At 41.9% G+C, this 17,768-nt stretch overlaps 1 protein-coding gene across 8 annotated transcripts; it reads left to right on the forward strand.

Moving 5' to 3' along the window:
* The first annotated feature begins 1,950 nt into the window (after positions 1-1,950).
* Positions 1,951-17,654, forward strand: marf1 (meiosis regulator and mRNA stability factor 1). Of its 8 annotated transcripts, none has more exons than XM_013276679.3 (27): positions 1,951-2,099; positions 2,662-2,864; positions 4,332-5,219; positions 5,386-5,548; positions 5,661-5,875; positions 6,168-6,285; positions 6,375-6,547; positions 6,887-7,405; positions 9,324-9,478; positions 9,587-9,748; positions 9,844-10,027; positions 10,163-10,341; positions 10,460-10,540; positions 10,681-10,920; positions 10,998-11,117; positions 11,213-11,391; positions 11,625-11,845; positions 11,952-12,094; positions 12,199-12,332; positions 12,512-12,714; positions 13,117-13,344; positions 13,714-13,953; positions 14,037-14,279; positions 15,036-15,096; positions 15,274-15,375; positions 15,673-15,831; positions 15,945-17,654. In XM_013276679.3, the coding sequence occupies exons 2-27, from the start codon at positions 2,712-2,714 to the stop codon at positions 16,148-16,150; spliced, it is 5,469 nt and encodes a 1,822-aa protein (XP_013132133.1). In that variant the 5' UTR covers positions 1,951-2,099; positions 2,662-2,711; the 3' UTR covers positions 16,151-17,654. The 8 variants fall into 8 exon arrangements, with proteins under 8 accessions (XP_013132133.1, XP_013132136.1, XP_013132137.1 ...); XM_013276682.3 differs by having other exon boundaries at positions 9,590-9,748; XM_013276683.3 differs by having other exon boundaries at positions 7,271-7,405.
* Positions 17,655-17,768: the final 114 nt, after the last annotated feature.

Here is a 17,768-nt window from a genome sequence, read left to right on the forward strand (position 1 = left end):
AAAAAACAAAAAAAAATGGAGGTAAGAATCATATCTATAAAATATTCACTTACGACAAAATTGATTATAACAATAAGATATAAACTGGTAAATGTTTAATATTTTCCAATAGCTTAACTTCTTTATGTCAGCATCTTTTTTTTACTATGAAACAATGCAGAGGAGCTTCATTGTATGTACAGTAAGGTAAAGACCAGTTACTGCCCATCTCTGTTCATCGCACTGCTGTAGTATCCGAGGTGGCCCCAATCTTTGCATTCTTGGATGCCGAGTTGGTAGAATCTGAAGAAATAAGTCAACTTTGAATGACTTCCCAAGGAAGAGATGGTCTTTAACCTGTTCATGTCAAACCTCAACTTGTGTTGCATTCAGTGATCTGTGTCCCCTGCCAAAACGTCAGAGGACTGTCAGGAGGAGGGCTAAGCCTCCATCATTGGTCCTTACAAGTCATGAACATGTAGATTACATTTCCGCCAAGGCAGTGCAATCTAAAAAGAAAGAAAAGACCAGAAGAAGCAAAGGTGCAAAGAAGTGCCCTGCAAAGCATGTAAAGCAGTCTATGGAGACAAAAGTGTCCAAAGGCCACTGAGGAGTGGATCAGCTGTGAACTGCAGCACCTGGTTCCATGAGACTTGTGGAGAAGAAAATGGCATCTGTGCTGATGATGGATTCTTCTGTAAAGACTGTCTCCAAGAATCTGTCTTTTTGAAAATAGAACATACAGTTTTTATGAAAATGCTCTAATAATTCATTAATTCTAGTTGTTTTTTTAATGCCAGTGTTGTTATTCATGAATTATTAAATCAACACTTGAATGTGTTATGTTTGTGAAAATGAGCTCGAATTAAAGCTTGATTTGTGGTTGAATTGTTTTATCAGAAATGACTGGTTTCCCTTACAATTTAAATGGCTCATTTTAGCTGATGAGTGGCTCATCAGGCCCACTTTACCTGAACACTGCTCATCTCAAAAATGTGCAACAGCTCCAGCTGTTTCAAAAGCTATAGGGCCTGAATAATTGTAATTTATTAAGTTAAGTCAAAATTTACATATTGAAAACAATCCATATTAACAACAAAAACACAAATCACTCACTCAGTGCTTTTTGCAGGTTACCAAACGATTTGCCAAAAAGTGTCCCAGTTTAACTGATTTCATCCTAAGTCACTTAGATCATTTCTAAATCTTAATGTTTGGTTTATTTCTGTGCTTTATTTGTTCCTGAGCAAATTGATTTGGCTGAAAGTAAAGTTAGGCTTCATAACTGGACGTTTTATTTAATTTTTTTAGTCTTACTTGAAGAGCTTACAGTATATTTTGAACTAAATATTTAAACTGTCATATCCCCTGATGGAAAATGTGCCATTCTTACTTTGCAGACTCTGAATTAAACATTAAAAATATTTTTAAGTGAGGAGGAAAGATTTTCACTGGGAGTGGAAACAGCATATTAATATGTGATGATCCTGAAGGCTGCTCCAGAGATGATCAAATTATGTTTTAAATATTTGTTCAATTGTCTTCCAAACCCCAGCAGCCTATTCTAAGTTTCGTGTGTCTACTAAAATAAAAATAAAAGCACTCTAACATGAGACCTGTTTGTTAGCTGTACACTATTTTTATTTAGAGAGATCAGGCTTGTGTTTCTGTCGTGTAGTGATTGTGCTTAACTGTATGAAGCTTATTAGACATTATGAAACAGATCATATGTAAAAGCGCTTACTTTTTAAAAAATTATCTTTCTACAATTATCTGAAATCTACTACATCATGTTTACTTTTTTATACCATGTCTTATTTCCATTGCAAATGTTAATAGCAGTTAAATTCAGAGGGGATGGTAGTTAAAACGAGCTGAGATCATCAAGGACGTTCTCTGAAAGTCCGGACTCCCGCGTGAACTTACGAAGTACGGACTAGCAAGAACGCGAGCACGGACTCGCGTACTTGAGAAACGTACAGATTCAGACAATAGGAACGAGTTTTACGACAGCAGTAATTGCTTTCCGGCAGAAGTAGGTTACAAAAAGGTGCGCGTTTCTAGGGAGACAGATAGGGAATGGTCTTTTGAGGAAGATATAGAAGACGTGAGCTTCTCAGGTAAATAATGAGCTTGTTTGGCATTACCTCGCTGTCACCGAACAGTATCAATTCTCTCGTAAGGATCTCGAAGGATAGCTTGTGGGAGCAACTATGTGCAGGTGCGCTCAAACAAGCTAAACATTAATACCCAGTTGTTAGCTTAAATAGCTAAAGACAAGCCATTAAGTTTCTCTTTTAATGGCTAGATTTAGGTATTTAGACTAGTTGGCTTAGCAGGCCAGTTCCGACGTAGCCAACGAGTAAATTAAATGAAAGTAACGTTAGCTAGCTTGAGCTAAGTTATCATCTTATCGATTAGTTTACATACTGCTTCGCTTCTGACATTAGCCTAAGAGGAACTGTTGAAACCGTCGAATTTGTAAAGGTTTGGCGTTGGAGATTACCCTTTATTTATGTGTAATGTTTTGAAGCTGTGCTGTCAGGCCCACGGTTAGTCACCTGCGATCTGTGTCATCATAAATGAGTTGGTACGAACTTTAACCACGGTGTCAACGTCGCGTATGGGAATTATTCAGCATGACTGTAGTAAACTTTTTTAACTTTCGTTTCTTTGGGAAAGTATGAGAGAGAAGAGAGATGCAAGTATGGTGAAAGACTCCTGTGGTTCGTATGATGGAAGGACTGGGAAAGGAGAGATCAACATGTGGCGCTAGATCCTTCCCATGGCTCGGTCACACCGAAACGGAGGCTTCAACACTGCTATGGAAGCTCAAGGACTGCTTCTCCACAGATGAGACAAGCTCCCCTCATCAGACAGACAAAGTATGTGTTTATCAGTACAGACATATGGAGCACAATGGAGAAACTGAACTGTTTTCTAAACGAGAGATTAAAATGAAAATATTTCAGGCATGCTATCAAACCATTAATGTAAACTTCTTTTTTTTTTCTTTTTTTTGCTGTACAGTACTATTTACCCCCTTACTGAGTTTAAAAAAAAAATATTTGTCATACTTAAATGTTTCAGATCTAACAAATTGTAATATTGGATAAAGATAACAGTAAATACAAAATGCAATTTTTAAAATGAGGAGTTAATTTATTAAGTGAGGAAAAGGGTAGATAACCTACCAGGCCCTATGTGCCACCCTTGCCAGCAAGAGCAGCAAGTGTTTGTGGATAACACTTTACTGGGAATGAGATGCAACTCACTCCGCTGTGGAGAAATTTTGTCCCACTCTTCTGTAGCAGAATTGTTTTAATTCAACCATTAGTGGCTGTTTAAGTTCATGCCAAAAAATCTAAATTGAATTTAAATATAGGCTTTGTATAGCCTACTCCAAAGACTTTGAGCCATTTAGAGGTGGACTTACTACTGTGTTGTGGATCGTTGTCCTGTTGCATAAAACAAGTAAAGTTGAACTTCAGAGCACAAACTGATTGGGGGACATTCTCCTTCAGGACTTTGTCAATTACATCTAGTCATCCATTCCTGAAGCAGCAAAGAAGCCCCAGACCATCACACCTTTTGATATGATCTTTTTTATAAAATGCTGATAGTTTTGTCTGCTGTAACTTTAACTGATGCAAGTGAGGCCTGCAGTTTTGTTTTTTTTTAATAAATGCTGGGTCAAGGCATAATTTTGGGAGGCTTGCCACTCCTGGGAAGTTTCACCACTGTTCCAGGTTTTCTCAATTTGCACTTAATGGTTTTTGTCATGGTTTACTGGAGTTCCAAACCCTTAGAAATGGCTTTGTAATCCTTTACAGACTGATCGATGTCAGTGACTTTTTCTCATCTGTTCTTGAGTATTTTTAGAATGTGGCATAATATGTTGCTTTTTGAGATCTAGTTTCTTACTTCGCTTTGTCGGACATTCTCTATTTAAGGAATTTGCCAATTCATCTGAGAATTGATCTGAGAATAATCAGGCCTGACTCTGGCTAGTGAAACTGAATTCAGTTTTCCAAAACATGTGGTTATCAGTTAATTCATAATTTAAGAAGGGGGACAGTTGCCTTTTCACATAGGGCCTGGTAGTGTTAGATAACTTTTTTCTCTGAATAAATATAATAATTTAATAAGTTCATCTTGTATTTACTCAGCTTGTCTTTATCCAATAATAACATTTGCTTGTTGATCTCTTTTTAGATTATTTTTTTTAAATGTCGTAATCTTTTATTTATATTTTTATTCATATAGATTTGCCTTTGTTATGCCTTTGTGAAGTCACAAGAAATTCACAGAACTAATGTGAAGCAATTTTTTTTTTTTTTCTTCTTATTCAGAGCAATCACATGGACAACAGAAAGGCTGTACTGGATTTGAAAGATGTCCCTCCTCCACCACTGCACCATACTTCCTCTTCCCAGTTATCCCAGCCCTTCTCTCTGTCCTCTCTCCCGTTGCCTCCTCCCTGCTTGCCGCCGCCTCCCCCTCAGCTTGCACAAGACTCCCTCCAACAACAGCTGCCACCACCTCATCAGCAACAAGAGGGGGCTAGCCCCAAAGTAAGCATTTGCGAGCACTGTGACTACAACAACACAGATGGCTTTGGGTTGTTGGGTGGCAGAGGTGTTGTTGGTAGTGGCAGCAATGCTGCAGGAGTTGTTTCGCTTTATATGGCCCCAGGGTCTCTGGGAGCACCGATCAGTACTAGTAGGTCCGGGCCTTGTTCTGTAGCCTCATCTGTTCATCAGTATAAACATAAATTTAGCTGTGGCACTGGAGGTGAAGCTTTTGATCCTTTATTCAGTCTTGGTTGCAAACCTCAGCTGTCCTCTTCTGTTGCTACCTCTCAACCCATTTCATCACATCCCTACCTCCCCTGCTGCTCAGGGCTTCTCCACACCTACCCAGCTGTACCTCTTCCTTTCAGTCAAGCCAGCCTCTTTCCCTCTTCAGCACCGATGGCATCTTCTCTCCCCTCCGTTTCCTCTCTACCTGCTAGCTTGCATGGCTCTTGCCTGACCTCTTCTGGCTTTTACACCTGCGGTGTGGACTGCAGTGCATCAGCCAGAAGATCCCAAGGAAGTATACTCGGTGGTCACCCAAGCACCAGCACCATCACTACTACAGCCACTTCAGCACACTTCTTCTCTAATCCTATGCACCTAAATGTTGAACGCACTGTTTGTGTGAAGGGGGCGCACTACTGTCAGGAGTGCTTATTGAAGGTTGGTTGATCTCTCTTCATTCAATTTGTGTGGCCTAAAGATGCATGTATTTTTTTTACACAATGTTGAGCTGAATCATGTGTATTTAAGCTTTTATCGCTTTGCCTATTTCTTGCTATTGCTTTTTTTGTGTGTTTGAACATCTTGAATTTGTACCCTTTTGCAGCCTATGAATGGTCTGATGGCAGATTCAGACAAGGTGCACCCAAGTGTTCCTATTCCTCAGACTGCTCCTATTCCTATTCCTATTTGTAATGGCTGTGGCACCTTCTCCGATGGCAAAATGCTCATGCCATCAACCAGTCTTGGCAAGACTGGACAGAAATATGGTTAGTGGAGTCAGTAATGCAGCAGTACAAATCAGCAACAAAACTGAACTTATTTTATTAATTATAAACTTCCAAGAAACCTGAGTGTGCTTTAAAATGATCGTTTTGCTAGGATCACCAGAGGGTTCTGGTCCTGACAGCATCCCTCCGGTCGGGGTCTTTTGGGACATTGAGAACTGCAGCGTCCCCAGTGGACGCTCTGCTGGGGCCGTGGTCCAACGAATTCGCAACCGCTTCTTCCAGGGTCATCGTGAGGCAGAATTCATTTGCGTTTGTGATATTAGCAAGGAGAGTAAAGCTGTCATCCAAGAGCTCAACAACTGCCAGGTATCAGTAATATTCAAGCATTAAAAGCAGTTTGAAATTACCGTAATTATGGCAATACAAATACGGAGTCCTCTTCATGCTGGTAATTGGTTATATAACATTAAGTATAGCTTGTCCTGGAGAGGTTAAAATAAGTAGTGCGTTCATTATTTTTAGCTTGACTTATCAGCTTGTGATTTCTGTGTTAACACATCACGCACTTTTAAAACATCCATACAGGTTGTTGAGTGTGTATTCAGTCACTGCCTAAAAGGAGGAATAATTCAGACGTTTAATAATTGTACTTTTACAGGTTACTGTTGCACATATTAATGCCACAGCCAAGAATGCTGCAGATGACAAACTTCGTCAGAGCCTACGGCGCTTTGCTGAGACGCACACTGCACCTGCAACTGTTGTACTGGTATCCTGTAAGTTCACCTCCGATTACTTGTAATGAACTACACCCATGTTAACTCGCATACATTTGTGATAACACAGGTCACCTTTTTATTAACAGCTGATGTGAATTTTGCAAGCGAGTTGAGTGACCTGCGTCATCGCCATGGTTTCCATGTAATCCTGGTTCATGGCAGCCACACATCTTCAGCTCTACTGCAGCATGCCAACAGCCACGTGCCCTTTCAGGAGATAACAGCAGATCTGCCACCACGCATGCTTGTCAAAGCGCAGGTAGGCCTCATAAATGCTTCATTAAGGTTTTAAGAGTACTTTTTAAACTGTCCTTTTATTAAGGTAAGTATACACTAACAAAATTAACAAAGGACAATCTCATTTTAATGTAAACTTGCCAAATGTGAAGAGTGATGCAGCTGGAATGTGAATTTCACATACGATTGACAGTTACTCATCTAATAGTGGGAATTGGAAATCATTAATTGTTACTAATCTTTAATATTGTCGGCCATTCCCACTTGTTTTTCCCAAGTAAAAAATAAATAAACGTTTTATTTTCTGAGTGTAAATAATACAAACCAGACAGCCGCGGTGTCTTTTCCTCCCCTCCTTCAGCCCAGTTTCAACCTCCTCTATGTGCACAACCTCCCTCTCAACTGTGACAAGAACATGCGGAACGCTGTGAAGCTCAGGCTCCGCCGCCTGTCAGACAACTGTGGCGGCAGAGTACTTGGTGTGTCCCAGGGCACAGCAGTCCTCCGCTTTGGCAGCCCTGAGGCAGCTACACGTGCCCGCAAGCGAATGGAAAATGAGGATGTGTTTGGCCACAGAATCAGCCTCTCCTTCTCCCCGCGGCCCAGAGACGATGCAAGTCCTGAGTCTGAGCTTCGTTCTCAGCCCCATCACTTGCCTCAGACTCTGGCCCGGAGCTCTCAAACCCAGGATTCAATGTTTGGCCCTCCCCCATCTATAGCCTCCTTCTCTTTTCTGCCCCTGGAGACACCCAGGTCACCCAGAAGGCCACGGCGAGCAACCCGCCCCTGCCACACCCCTGGTCCGGTGGCTGAAAGGCCCTATAGCCCCAGGAGGGGTTGCAGTGGGCCTCCCGGTGGTGCTCCAGCCAAGCCCCATCAGGTCAGCAGACTCATCTGTGCCTGCTTCCCCTCAGCCTCCATTGCCATCTCTCTTTGTCTGGGCTGCTTTGTAAATCACTGTAGCTTCTCCTCCCCCCAGTGACCTTCTAATTGCTGCTTTGACTAACAGCTTGTAACTGTTATCTCCTGCCATTTGCCTGCGATAGCTTGTAGCATGTCATATGTGTTGCTTGTCCTTCATTAATCCGCTACTCTCCTGCTCGTCAGTCATCATGTTAATGCATGAATGCCATATAGCTTTGTCTGTGGTTTTGCTCAGTATATCAGTGCTGATGTACTTTGTGAGCTGCCATTTTGTGTGTTTTGTCCAGGTTCTGCTTTATGTGCTGCTATAAGCTTCTTTTTTTTCCTCTTTTCTTTTTTTTTAAATTAATGAATTTATTTTGGAGAAATTTGGACAGTGCTGATTTCTGCTATGATTAAAAATGACCTCTAGTGGCTGATGTGGTTTGTCATTTTCTGGTTCGTTTGTAACCAGTGTGACAAACAGGGGGAAAAAAGCTGACCCATAAATTAACTAGGGATGGACATTTAAGTCTCTTTGTAGTTAAACAGTAAGGAGAAATTCTAATTTTAAATTTCTCTTTAAGCACCAAAATTGAATGAAAACATTAAAGCCTAGTTTGTTTGGTTTTTTTGGTCTTTTTGTTAGTTTTTGGGGTTTTTTTTGTATATAAAGCCTTAGAGGTTTTTATATTTGAGGCTCACAATAAAACAAAGAAACGCTATGGGACTACCACAGTATTTTCATCATAGCGTTCTTTTATCGTGGTCATTAAACATTTATAAATATAGTGTGCTGCTCTCATTGCTGCGAGGGCAAGTAGCAGAAAAGTTTGAAAAACTGTCTCAGTATTCCTTTTATATCGGAGCAATTTACAGTGTTATACCCTTTAATGCAGTCAAGTTAATTAAAAAATAAGAGTTTTCCTTGGCTCAGTATGGGCCCTTGGTGAGTTTAGAACATAAGCAAGCACAGTTACGTAGTTACGTTACTTAACTGACGTCTATGAAATTTGTTTGATAAGCAAAAATATATTGTAACCTGGAGAAAATAAAAATGTCTAAAATATTTGATCATAGTCAGGGGTGCACATAAGTGGTCCGCAGGTGCGCATTCGCTGTCAAAATAAAAGACGCGCACCAGATAAAAAGTTGCAACGCGTGTTGCAAGGCACTGTTTTTGTCTGCTAGAGTGGGATTTTCACAGCATATTCTGCACCACATCTCTGTGCGTTCATCATTTGTTTGAAGCCAGCTCACCTCCTGCAACCACTTTTCCGAGAATACGTGCTTTTTTGCGGTTCGGACTCCTTCTGACATTTCTTTGGAGGTGGAGGAACACCAAAGTAATTGCTTAAAGGAGCTTGCTTCTTCGACATCTTTAAGAGTTCTAAACAAATGTCTGTCTTCCTCCAGAAAATGTTATGTACACAAACGCGCGTTGCAACTTCTTATGTGGTGCGCGTCTTTTATTTTGACAGCGAATGCGCACCTGCGGACCACTTATGTGCACCCCTGATCATAGTCCTGGAGATTTTGTTTGGTGCTAATCTGAAACCGGTGGTGGTGGTGGTAGTAGTAGTAGCAGTAGTAGTAGTAGCAGTAGCAGTAGCAGCCCGCTGCTGGTGGTGGTGGTGGTGGTGGTGGTGCAGGAAATTCCCTGAAAATGACCTCTAAGCAGTTCTTTCTTCCTTTGGCATTTTGAATGTTCATCCCTAGTTAAACAGCAGTCCATGGTCTTTTCTGAGTTTCTCTGTTCTGCTTGTATTCATATTTCATAACAACTTGAACTAATCGCTTGACCATCCTGTTCCACACATGGACAGGATGGATACGACCATTATCTAGCAGGTCAATATCTACAACTTAACTTCTGCCTTCCCTGCTTGATCCAGGAGCTGGGCAGTTTGGAGGGGAAGGCCAGAATGAGCTTTCAGCACTTGGAAAAGGGATGTGCTGCCTCCTCTTCGACCCAGAATAATGGTGAGGCTGGAGCACTGGAGCAGCTAACTAAGCCTGGGCTCACTGTAGAATCCATCTACAGGCAGAGGTACACACAGAGATGGCGGGAATAAATTTTCAACTGAAAATAAAATGTTTGTCATGTTTGCATCATGTTGTTTATCTGCATGTCCCTGTTGTTCATCTTTCTGTATAGCAGAGAGGACTCCAGCCCTCAAAGTGCAACTGAATCCCCTGTTGACCAAGTGGACAGGAACTCAGGGGAGTTCCAGATTAGCACACCCTCCGCCTTCAGCAAGTTGAACCTACACAGAAGCTTCAGCCCCCTTGTCTTATCTCAGGGCTCCTGGTCTTCCAGGTTACCTACTGCTGCATGCAAATTATAAACCATAGATAATGATAAATGTCATTTTAATTATGTTTTTATTGCATCTCTCCATTCTCTAACATAAGGAGTGCATCCCCTTGCCTATCCAGCCGTTCCTCACCTCTGATTGCTGCCCCTCGTAGCCCTTGTCCTGAAGCTTCTGAGCCTTTCTCAGAGGGAGCAGAGATCCAGGTTGCCAACCTGGACTACAGAATGTCTCGCAAGGATCTGCAGCAAACTTTAAATGACACATTCTCCCGATACGGAAGGGTAAAGCGTAGTCAAATTATACCAATATTTCATGCAATACATATGTTGGTGTTCTGCTCACATCACAAGTAGTGTGTGTGTTTTACTTGCCCTTTCCTCCCAGAATAACTTTGTGGTATAACTTGTTTTGTTTAGGTAAAAAGTGTGGAGCTTAGCCCCCACACTGACTACCAGCTGAAGGCCACAATTCAGATGATGTCACTGCAGCAGGCCATTAGTGCAGTCAGCGGCCTACACCGTTACAAGATCGGAGGCAAACGCATTCAGGTGTCTCTGATCACCGGTGGCAGCAACAAATCTCTTGCCATGCTCAGGTACAGTTTATTATATAGTTTAGTTTGGAGCTCTAATATGTTGGTTACATTGTGAAATTTTAAAATTTAAATAATTGTTTGGTCTATCGTGGTGACATTTGTGGTTGTTATTTTATAGCCCAGAGATAATCTCCATTCTTCAAGATGCTCCTGCCAGTTGCCTTCCTCTTTTCAAGTTCACTGAGATTTATGAGAAAAAGTCAGTATCTTTCTAAACTCGTTATTGTCAAATTTTAAATTTTTGCATACACATTTGGTGTTTGAGTATAGCATTCAAAAAATGAGATGGCAAAAACTGTAGTAAAAGTATATACTCCAACTCTGCCCTGCTCTCTCTAGATATTCCCGTAAGCTCGTGGTTGGCGATCTGTATCGGCTCCCAGAGCTGGTTGCAGTGCGGGAGCAGGGAGGCTCAAGGTTTGTGTGCCTTCTGTCCAACAGCCAAATACGTCAGAGTCCACTGGGATCTTCCCAATCCCAGGAGGGCTCCTCCTCAGCAAGTGGGAGTCCTGTTGTGTTTGAGGAGTTGGAGTACCATGAGCCTGTCTGCAGACAGCACTATTCACTGCAGGACTTCAGGTATACAACAGTTCGAAACCTTTATTGCAGAGTCAGTTGACCCTTTTCCATCATTGACTGTTGTTCTTTTTTTGCAGTGAGGCAGACTTTGACCCTGATTCCTATAAAATCCCATTTGTTGTGACGTCTCTGAGCACACTAGCCTCAGAGGTCCACAGTCTGTTGCAGTCACATCAGGGGACACTTCCACTCCTCAGGTAAGAACTGGTTTATTACCTGTTACGTGTACACATTTTTAATGTTACAGTGTATTTTCTGTCATTAGTTATTAAAAAGTTTAATTTCCATTTAGTTTTCCAGACTGTTATGCAGCAAAATTCAGACCACTTCAGCTTGGCAATGAGTCACTGGAAGGTGGTGTTCCTCTGGAGCACCTCGTCACCTGTGTTCCCAGTATCACAGTAGTCACAGCTCAAAATGGTTTCAAAGTCATCAAGTGGATCAACAATAAACCACCGGCGCCAAACTCTGGTAAGTACATTTACAAATCTGTTTTTTATTGGGAGTTTTAATTTTCAGACCTCTCATCTTGGGTGTGTTTTTGTTGTTGTTTTTTTTGTTTGTTTGTTTTTAAACTCTTTAGCCATCTGATATGAGTTCTTGTAAAATTGTCAGACAGTTTGCGTTTAGCTCAGGCAGACCATTTCACCTTAACAGTTTTTTTTTTTTGTTTGTTTTGGGTTTTTTTTAAAATTGTCACACAGAGCCATGGATTCAACGCTGCAAGAGTCCAGTCGGCAATCCACAGCTCATCCAGTTTAGCCGAGAGATTATTGACCTCTTAAAAAGTCAGCCGTCATGCATCATGCCAATCAGCAAATTCATTCCCTCATATCATCATCACTTTGCCAAGCAGTGCCGCGTCTCCGACTACGGCTTCTCTAAGCTGCTGGAGCTCCTCGAGGCCGTGCCACATGTTCTGCAGGTACTTTTAATGAGGTCCACCCAGTGATGATCTTCTGATTGAACGAATGTATTTGTTCATGTTGTCTTTGTTTATTTTATGCGTTTTTATTTTTCCTAACCAACAGATCTTGGGTATGGGTACAAAGCGTTTACTGACTCTAACTCACCGAGCTCAAGTTAAACGCTTCACCCAAGACCTGCTTAAACTGCTTAAGTTTCAAGCCAGCAAACAAGTGGCAATCAAGGACTTCATGCAGGCATACCATTGGTAATTAAACATAAATAGGACGTGTGTGTTAGTTTCATAGGAGCGGAAAAACTGTTTGAATTATTAGTGTTGTGGGTGCTGTAATGCATTCTTTTGTGAATCAGGTGCTTCTCCAGAGACTGGAGAGTAACTGACTATGGGATATGTGACTTGATGGATCTGCTGACGGAGATCCCTGACACCACCATCACCATCACACAACAGCCCACCGACACAGTCATCTCAGTTCCTAAGAGGGGTGAGCGGATAACTGTGTATTTGGATGTAGAATTTAAAAGCACATTAGACTGGAGTTTAAAAAGGATCTCCTTACCTGCAGAAACTGTTAACCTGAGAAACCTAATTTTATTTTAATGTAATGATGCGTTTCATTTTGGTTGCCTATCACTAAAGTCGTTTTCTTTTTTTCTTTACCAGAGCGTACTATGGAAGAACTGGAGCGTACCAAGCAGTTTGGGAAGGAGGTGGTGGACCTGCTTCGCCACCAGCCTCACTGTCGAATGCCCTTCAGCAAGTTCATACCAACTTACCACCACCACTTTGGTCGCCAGTGTAAGCTCAGCCACTATGGATTCACCAAGCTCATTGAGCTCTTTGAGGCAATCCCTGATGTCCTGATGGTGAGTGTGGCGTGCAGTAGGTTTTTGCTTTTGTGCACTCGTCAGTGCTCAGCTACAAGGGAGTTTAAACAAACTTTTACTGGCAGCTTCGAGGCGATGCACGACGATCGAATCACTTCCAGTATATACACAGCGTAAGAAATTTACCAAGCATCAGTCACAGTGAACTGATGCTGCTTTGGTGATGAGACTTCTGGGAATGAATGGCATGGGGTTATTTTTCACTTAAGAGGATTTGCCATGCCTTTTGATTTCATTCAGTGGATCAGGCCAGGTTCCTTTTTCCTGCATCTCCCTTGAGTGCTTGGATAGAACTGTCTTTGTAAATATAATTACGATATCTGGGACTCTTGGTCTTCATGAAAAGCAATCTTACCATTTAATGCCCTCGTCCTTTATCAGGTGCTGGAGTGCGGTGAGGAGAAAGTGCTGTCTCTCACTGAGGTTGAGCGTATCAAAGCTCTGGCAGCTCAGCTGGTCAAGCTGCTGCGGACTCAGAAAAACTCCAGTCTGCCTGTAAGCCAGCTGCTCACAGAGTACAGCAAAACCTTTGGTTACGGGCTACGCCTGCAGGACTACGACGCAAGCTCCCTGCCTGCTCTGCTGACCAAACTCTGCCACGTTGTCAAGGTAAAGAAGAAAACATCCCCAGGGGAAGCTGTGTAAATTTATCTGCTGAGAAGCTCGCTGTTGCTTAGTTTAATAAAATAATAAAAATGGAGCTTCACTTGACAGTCAGATGTTTCTTGTAAAGGCAGAAGCATGTGGTCATGTCTGTTAAAAATAAAATTGATAGATGTTGTCTCAAGGGTTTTGTCTTCATTATAAATTAGCCAGTTTATTAGACGCACAAAATGAAGTCTCGCACAAAAGTCCTGTCAGTCATCCTGGAGGTTAGAAAGTTTTTAAAATCACAGTAAACAGTAAAAAGTCTCATTTCATATAACTTAAGGCACAATTTCAGCTATTCTTAACTACCCACTTTGTGCATTTTAAAAGGTGGTGGATGGCGCGGATGGTCGGGAAGTGCAGCTGATCAACAGGAAGTCTCTGCGCTCTCTGACCTCACAGCTAGTGGCACTGCTCATGTCCCAAGAAGATGAGAAAGTCGCCAAGGGTCTGAAGGTGGAGGAGCTGAGCCAGTATTACCTAAGCGTTCACGGAGTTGCGCTAAACCCATGTGAATATGGGTTCCTTTCTCTCGGCGAGTTACTTAAGAGCCTTCCATACCTGGTCGAGGTGAGTATGAGAGTTTTCTTTGATGATTTTTTTTTTCTCAATACTTTTACTGTGCTTGATCCATAATCATCATCTTTTCACAGCTGTACCACGAGGAAACTGATGATACCACTCAAGCTGCCAGCAGTCATGGGGAAGAATTTGTGAGGCTAACCAGGCTTTACCAGTTTGCTCGTAATGTACGCGCGCTGCTCCACACCTACCATTACAACCAGATCTTCCTGACTGAGTTCCAGGGAGCGTACAACAAATTCACAGGCTGCAGCCTTGATCCACGTGTCTGTGGGTACACCAGCATTGATGAGCTGCTCAGTGCGATTCCGCAGGTATAGTTACTGCAGTAGAGACTGGAGCTCCTCTATAAGGAATCCTTCTAAAACATGAACAGTCTTTCATTTAGATTTGCACTTTTTTGTGACATGGACTTATGTGTGCATATGAGTGTGGGCTCCCAAACAGCTTTTATTTAAAAGTTTCACTTCTTCAAAAACTCATCTCCCTCTCAAGAATCTCATCCTGTGGATGAATTCAGCTTCACCTACTGATGATAGTAGTCCGAGTTCTGAAATCAGCTTAGTGAGTTCAGAATATACATGAAGTAGTTCTCCACCTGCTGCAGGTTCTGGTAAGATTGGCTCTCCAGTTTGCAGGAGACAGACTAATGTCACCAGCACCGCCTAAGATGGTGGAGTTTAAGTCAAAAATCCATTTGAGGGAAGGTTATAAATATTAAATATCACAGTATGGCAACCTGACAAGAATGCTAGATAGTGGGGGAAAAAATGCAAAACTGGAAGGGCAGAGCTGGTTCTTTCAAAGTAAGTGTGAGAGGATTGTTCACTAGTAAAGGGATGGCACATGGTTGTGTTTATAGTTGAAAATGTTTTTAAATGACACACCATATATACTTTGGTGGCTGATAATAGACATGGGCAACCAGCCCAAGTAGTCTTTGTGTGGGCAACACTGATCTAAATAAACCCTTAAACCTTTTCTCTATTTATCGTTTTTGTTCATGTCCTGAACTTTTGTGTTCATTTCTATCATTTCTCACCATTCAGTTTCTGATTTGTTCTCATCAGGTGATCTGGATCAAAGGGCACGGTCACAAGAGGATTATCGTTTTGAAGAACGATATGAAAGGTAAAGGTGTTGGGAATCTTTCTCAAGTTCAGATTGAACTTTAGGGTTATTGACATGCTCCATTGCGCTGACTGAAGTGATCAAACTAGAAGGTGATTTTTGGGTTGTGATTTCATGAGATGGTGGCTGTGCATTGTAAGAAAATTCTAATTAAAGTGCTTTGTCTGTGTGTTGTAGCAAAACCAAGCTGTTCAGTTCCCAACAGCCCCCAGCCGGAGAACACCGAGAGCCCGAGAGACAGCCCGATTAGCAGTGCAACATCTGGAACTCAAAGTCCAGGTAATGGAAGTCATACATGACTGCTCAAGAGTTAGTTTTTTGGTTGTTGTTTTTTTTTTTTTTTTTTTTTTGTAGTCTTTAAAGATATACTGAAGAAAATCAGGAGTTCTGAAATAAGCTTTTATAGCCTGACAAAAAAAAAAATGGCTCAATGGCTATTTCTCAGTTTTTAGTGTTTATGTCTTGCATCATCCTCTCCTCCTCTTCCTTGGCTGTTGTCGAGACCTCCAGCAGAAAAGTGTTGGCCATCCTTTTTAATTGATTTTATTTTGTTTTACCTTCCCGGTGCTGATGCAGCTGCAGAGTCGGAGCTGCTGTGTCTGTCGTCTCCAGTGGACCTGCTGTGTGGCCCTGTTCCATCCTGCCTACCGTCGCCTCAGCTTCACCCCGACCCCGTTATCGTCCAGCAGGCGGATCTGATTCACTTTGAGGAGAGAACTCCTCCACTACCAACAGGTGGTCCATTTGATTTATACTGTTTTTGTGGTATAAAAATAAAAGGCTCAGTCTTATTTGCACCTTTTCCATCTGTAGTTAAGTGTAAGCTTATTTGTTTGTATTCATTTCAGAGAGTGATGAACATGTGGTGGCACCGGCAGACGTCACAGCTGATCTACCTGCGAAGCGTGATGGCGGCACAGATGACTCTGCAGACCCCAGAGCACCACCACCCCCTGACACAAAGACCCTCCTGTCCATGGACAGTCCCAGCAGAAGAGCTTCACGTAGTAGAATCAAATTAGCAGCCAACTTCTCATTCACGGCAGGCCTCTGATCCTCTCATATATACACATACAGTCTCACATACAGCAATACAAGTTTACACACAGTGTAACTCTAAATGAAAGAGTTGAACGGCTACACTAAGCACATAACACAGAAGAGCATTGGTCTTGTCCCTCTATGTCCAAACGGGCTGTTGCATTCTGCATTCTTCGTCATCACATTTGTGCCATTTTAGTTTGTTTTTGATTTGTTTTTTCAGTTCAGTCTTCTAAGTTCACCAAACTGATTTGCTTCTTGCAGACTTTCTGCAATTCTCTAATTTGCCAAATGTCATCTGCTCTAACGTGTGTTGAGTTTCCTCCCAAGGGCAATTAATATCCATGAATGTGCATTTTCAGTTTAGAGCCATATTGTGTCGAACACTTTCAGTGAATGAGCTGAGTTTGTTGTCACTGTGAACAAAGTGGTGGAAAACAATGGGAGAAATGCTAGGGATGAGTAACTAGGTTTTCTGTATTACATCAAAGTAGTGTAGGTATTCACTGTTTACAAAAATACACGACAGAAGGTTTTTAAAGAGATTTTTGTTAATGAACCACATTAAGAAACCTTCAGAAATACTTCCTTGCTTTATCTCCAAGATATAAAATTTCATTTAGAACTTTCTTTGTAGCTAACCCCTGATATGTCGACCCAAACTAGCAGCTGAAGCATCCACCTGTTTGTTTCTTTCAGATTTCTAAAGAAAATGCTTTTTAATCAGGTATTCTGTATTTTGTCTGTGTAAGGAAGTAGCCTCAGCATAGTGTTCTCAGTTCCTTTTTGTACTGTGTAGAGTATTTGGTCACCGGTAGAAGAGTTTGGCTTAAATGTGTAGCAGATTCAGTGGCAATTAAATGCTGGGACTGAAGGGAAACCAGGTCGTAACTGTTCAGACTGTGTTGATGGAAGCTGTCTGTGTTTGAACAGTTTTGGTATTGCAACAATCGCTGCTCTCTGGAACTTTTATTGTTGTATGTTCACTTAATTTATAGCAAAGATTTTGGCTTGTGTCTTCAGGGCCTCTAACGAAGGCCTCAAAAGTTTAAAAAAAAAAAAAAAAAAAAAGGCACTTCAGTATTTCAGCCATGGGCATGCTTAGGCAGCACAAACTGACTTAAGCTTTGTCTTTAGTCAGCAGCCGGTGTGTTTGTTTGTTTTAGTATTTTGTCTGTGTGTGGTTTACACTGGAGTAGGTGGTGTGAAATGTGCGTGTTGTGCATAACTGAGTTTATGCATGGTGTAATTCCAGGAGGAGCAGACGTAAACAGAAGATGGTAAAGACGTTCTTTAAGACCAGTCTTTATTTCCACCGTGATGTTTAGATCCCAGAGTTGGCATCGCCCCATGCAGCTGCTGTATACTGTAAGTGCTCAAGGTTTGTTGCTTTAACCTTGGAGCTGGTTGCCGCTGTATCACTGGTGATTCACTTGGTCTGAGATCTTGAGGGGAGCGGTGAGCACTCCTGAGCTTATGATTTTTAATGAGACTGAATAGTTGAGTTTTTAGGGAAAGAAGGTGATGGGTGATGGGTTTGAGGAACAGCATGGGGGGGCTCTGGGAAGCCTCCTGAACAGATTGATGTGCACACAGAGGCCCCTCTGAGGCTCTCTGGAATCTGCCGGGCT

The sequence above is a fragment of the Oreochromis niloticus genome, linkage group LG6 (assembly GCF_001858045.2).
Source record: "Oreochromis niloticus isolate F11D_XX linkage group LG6, O_niloticus_UMD_NMBU, whole genome shotgun sequence".
In the NCBI taxonomy this organism is placed as follows: Eukaryota; Metazoa; Chordata; class Actinopteri; order Cichliformes; family Cichlidae; genus Oreochromis; species Oreochromis niloticus.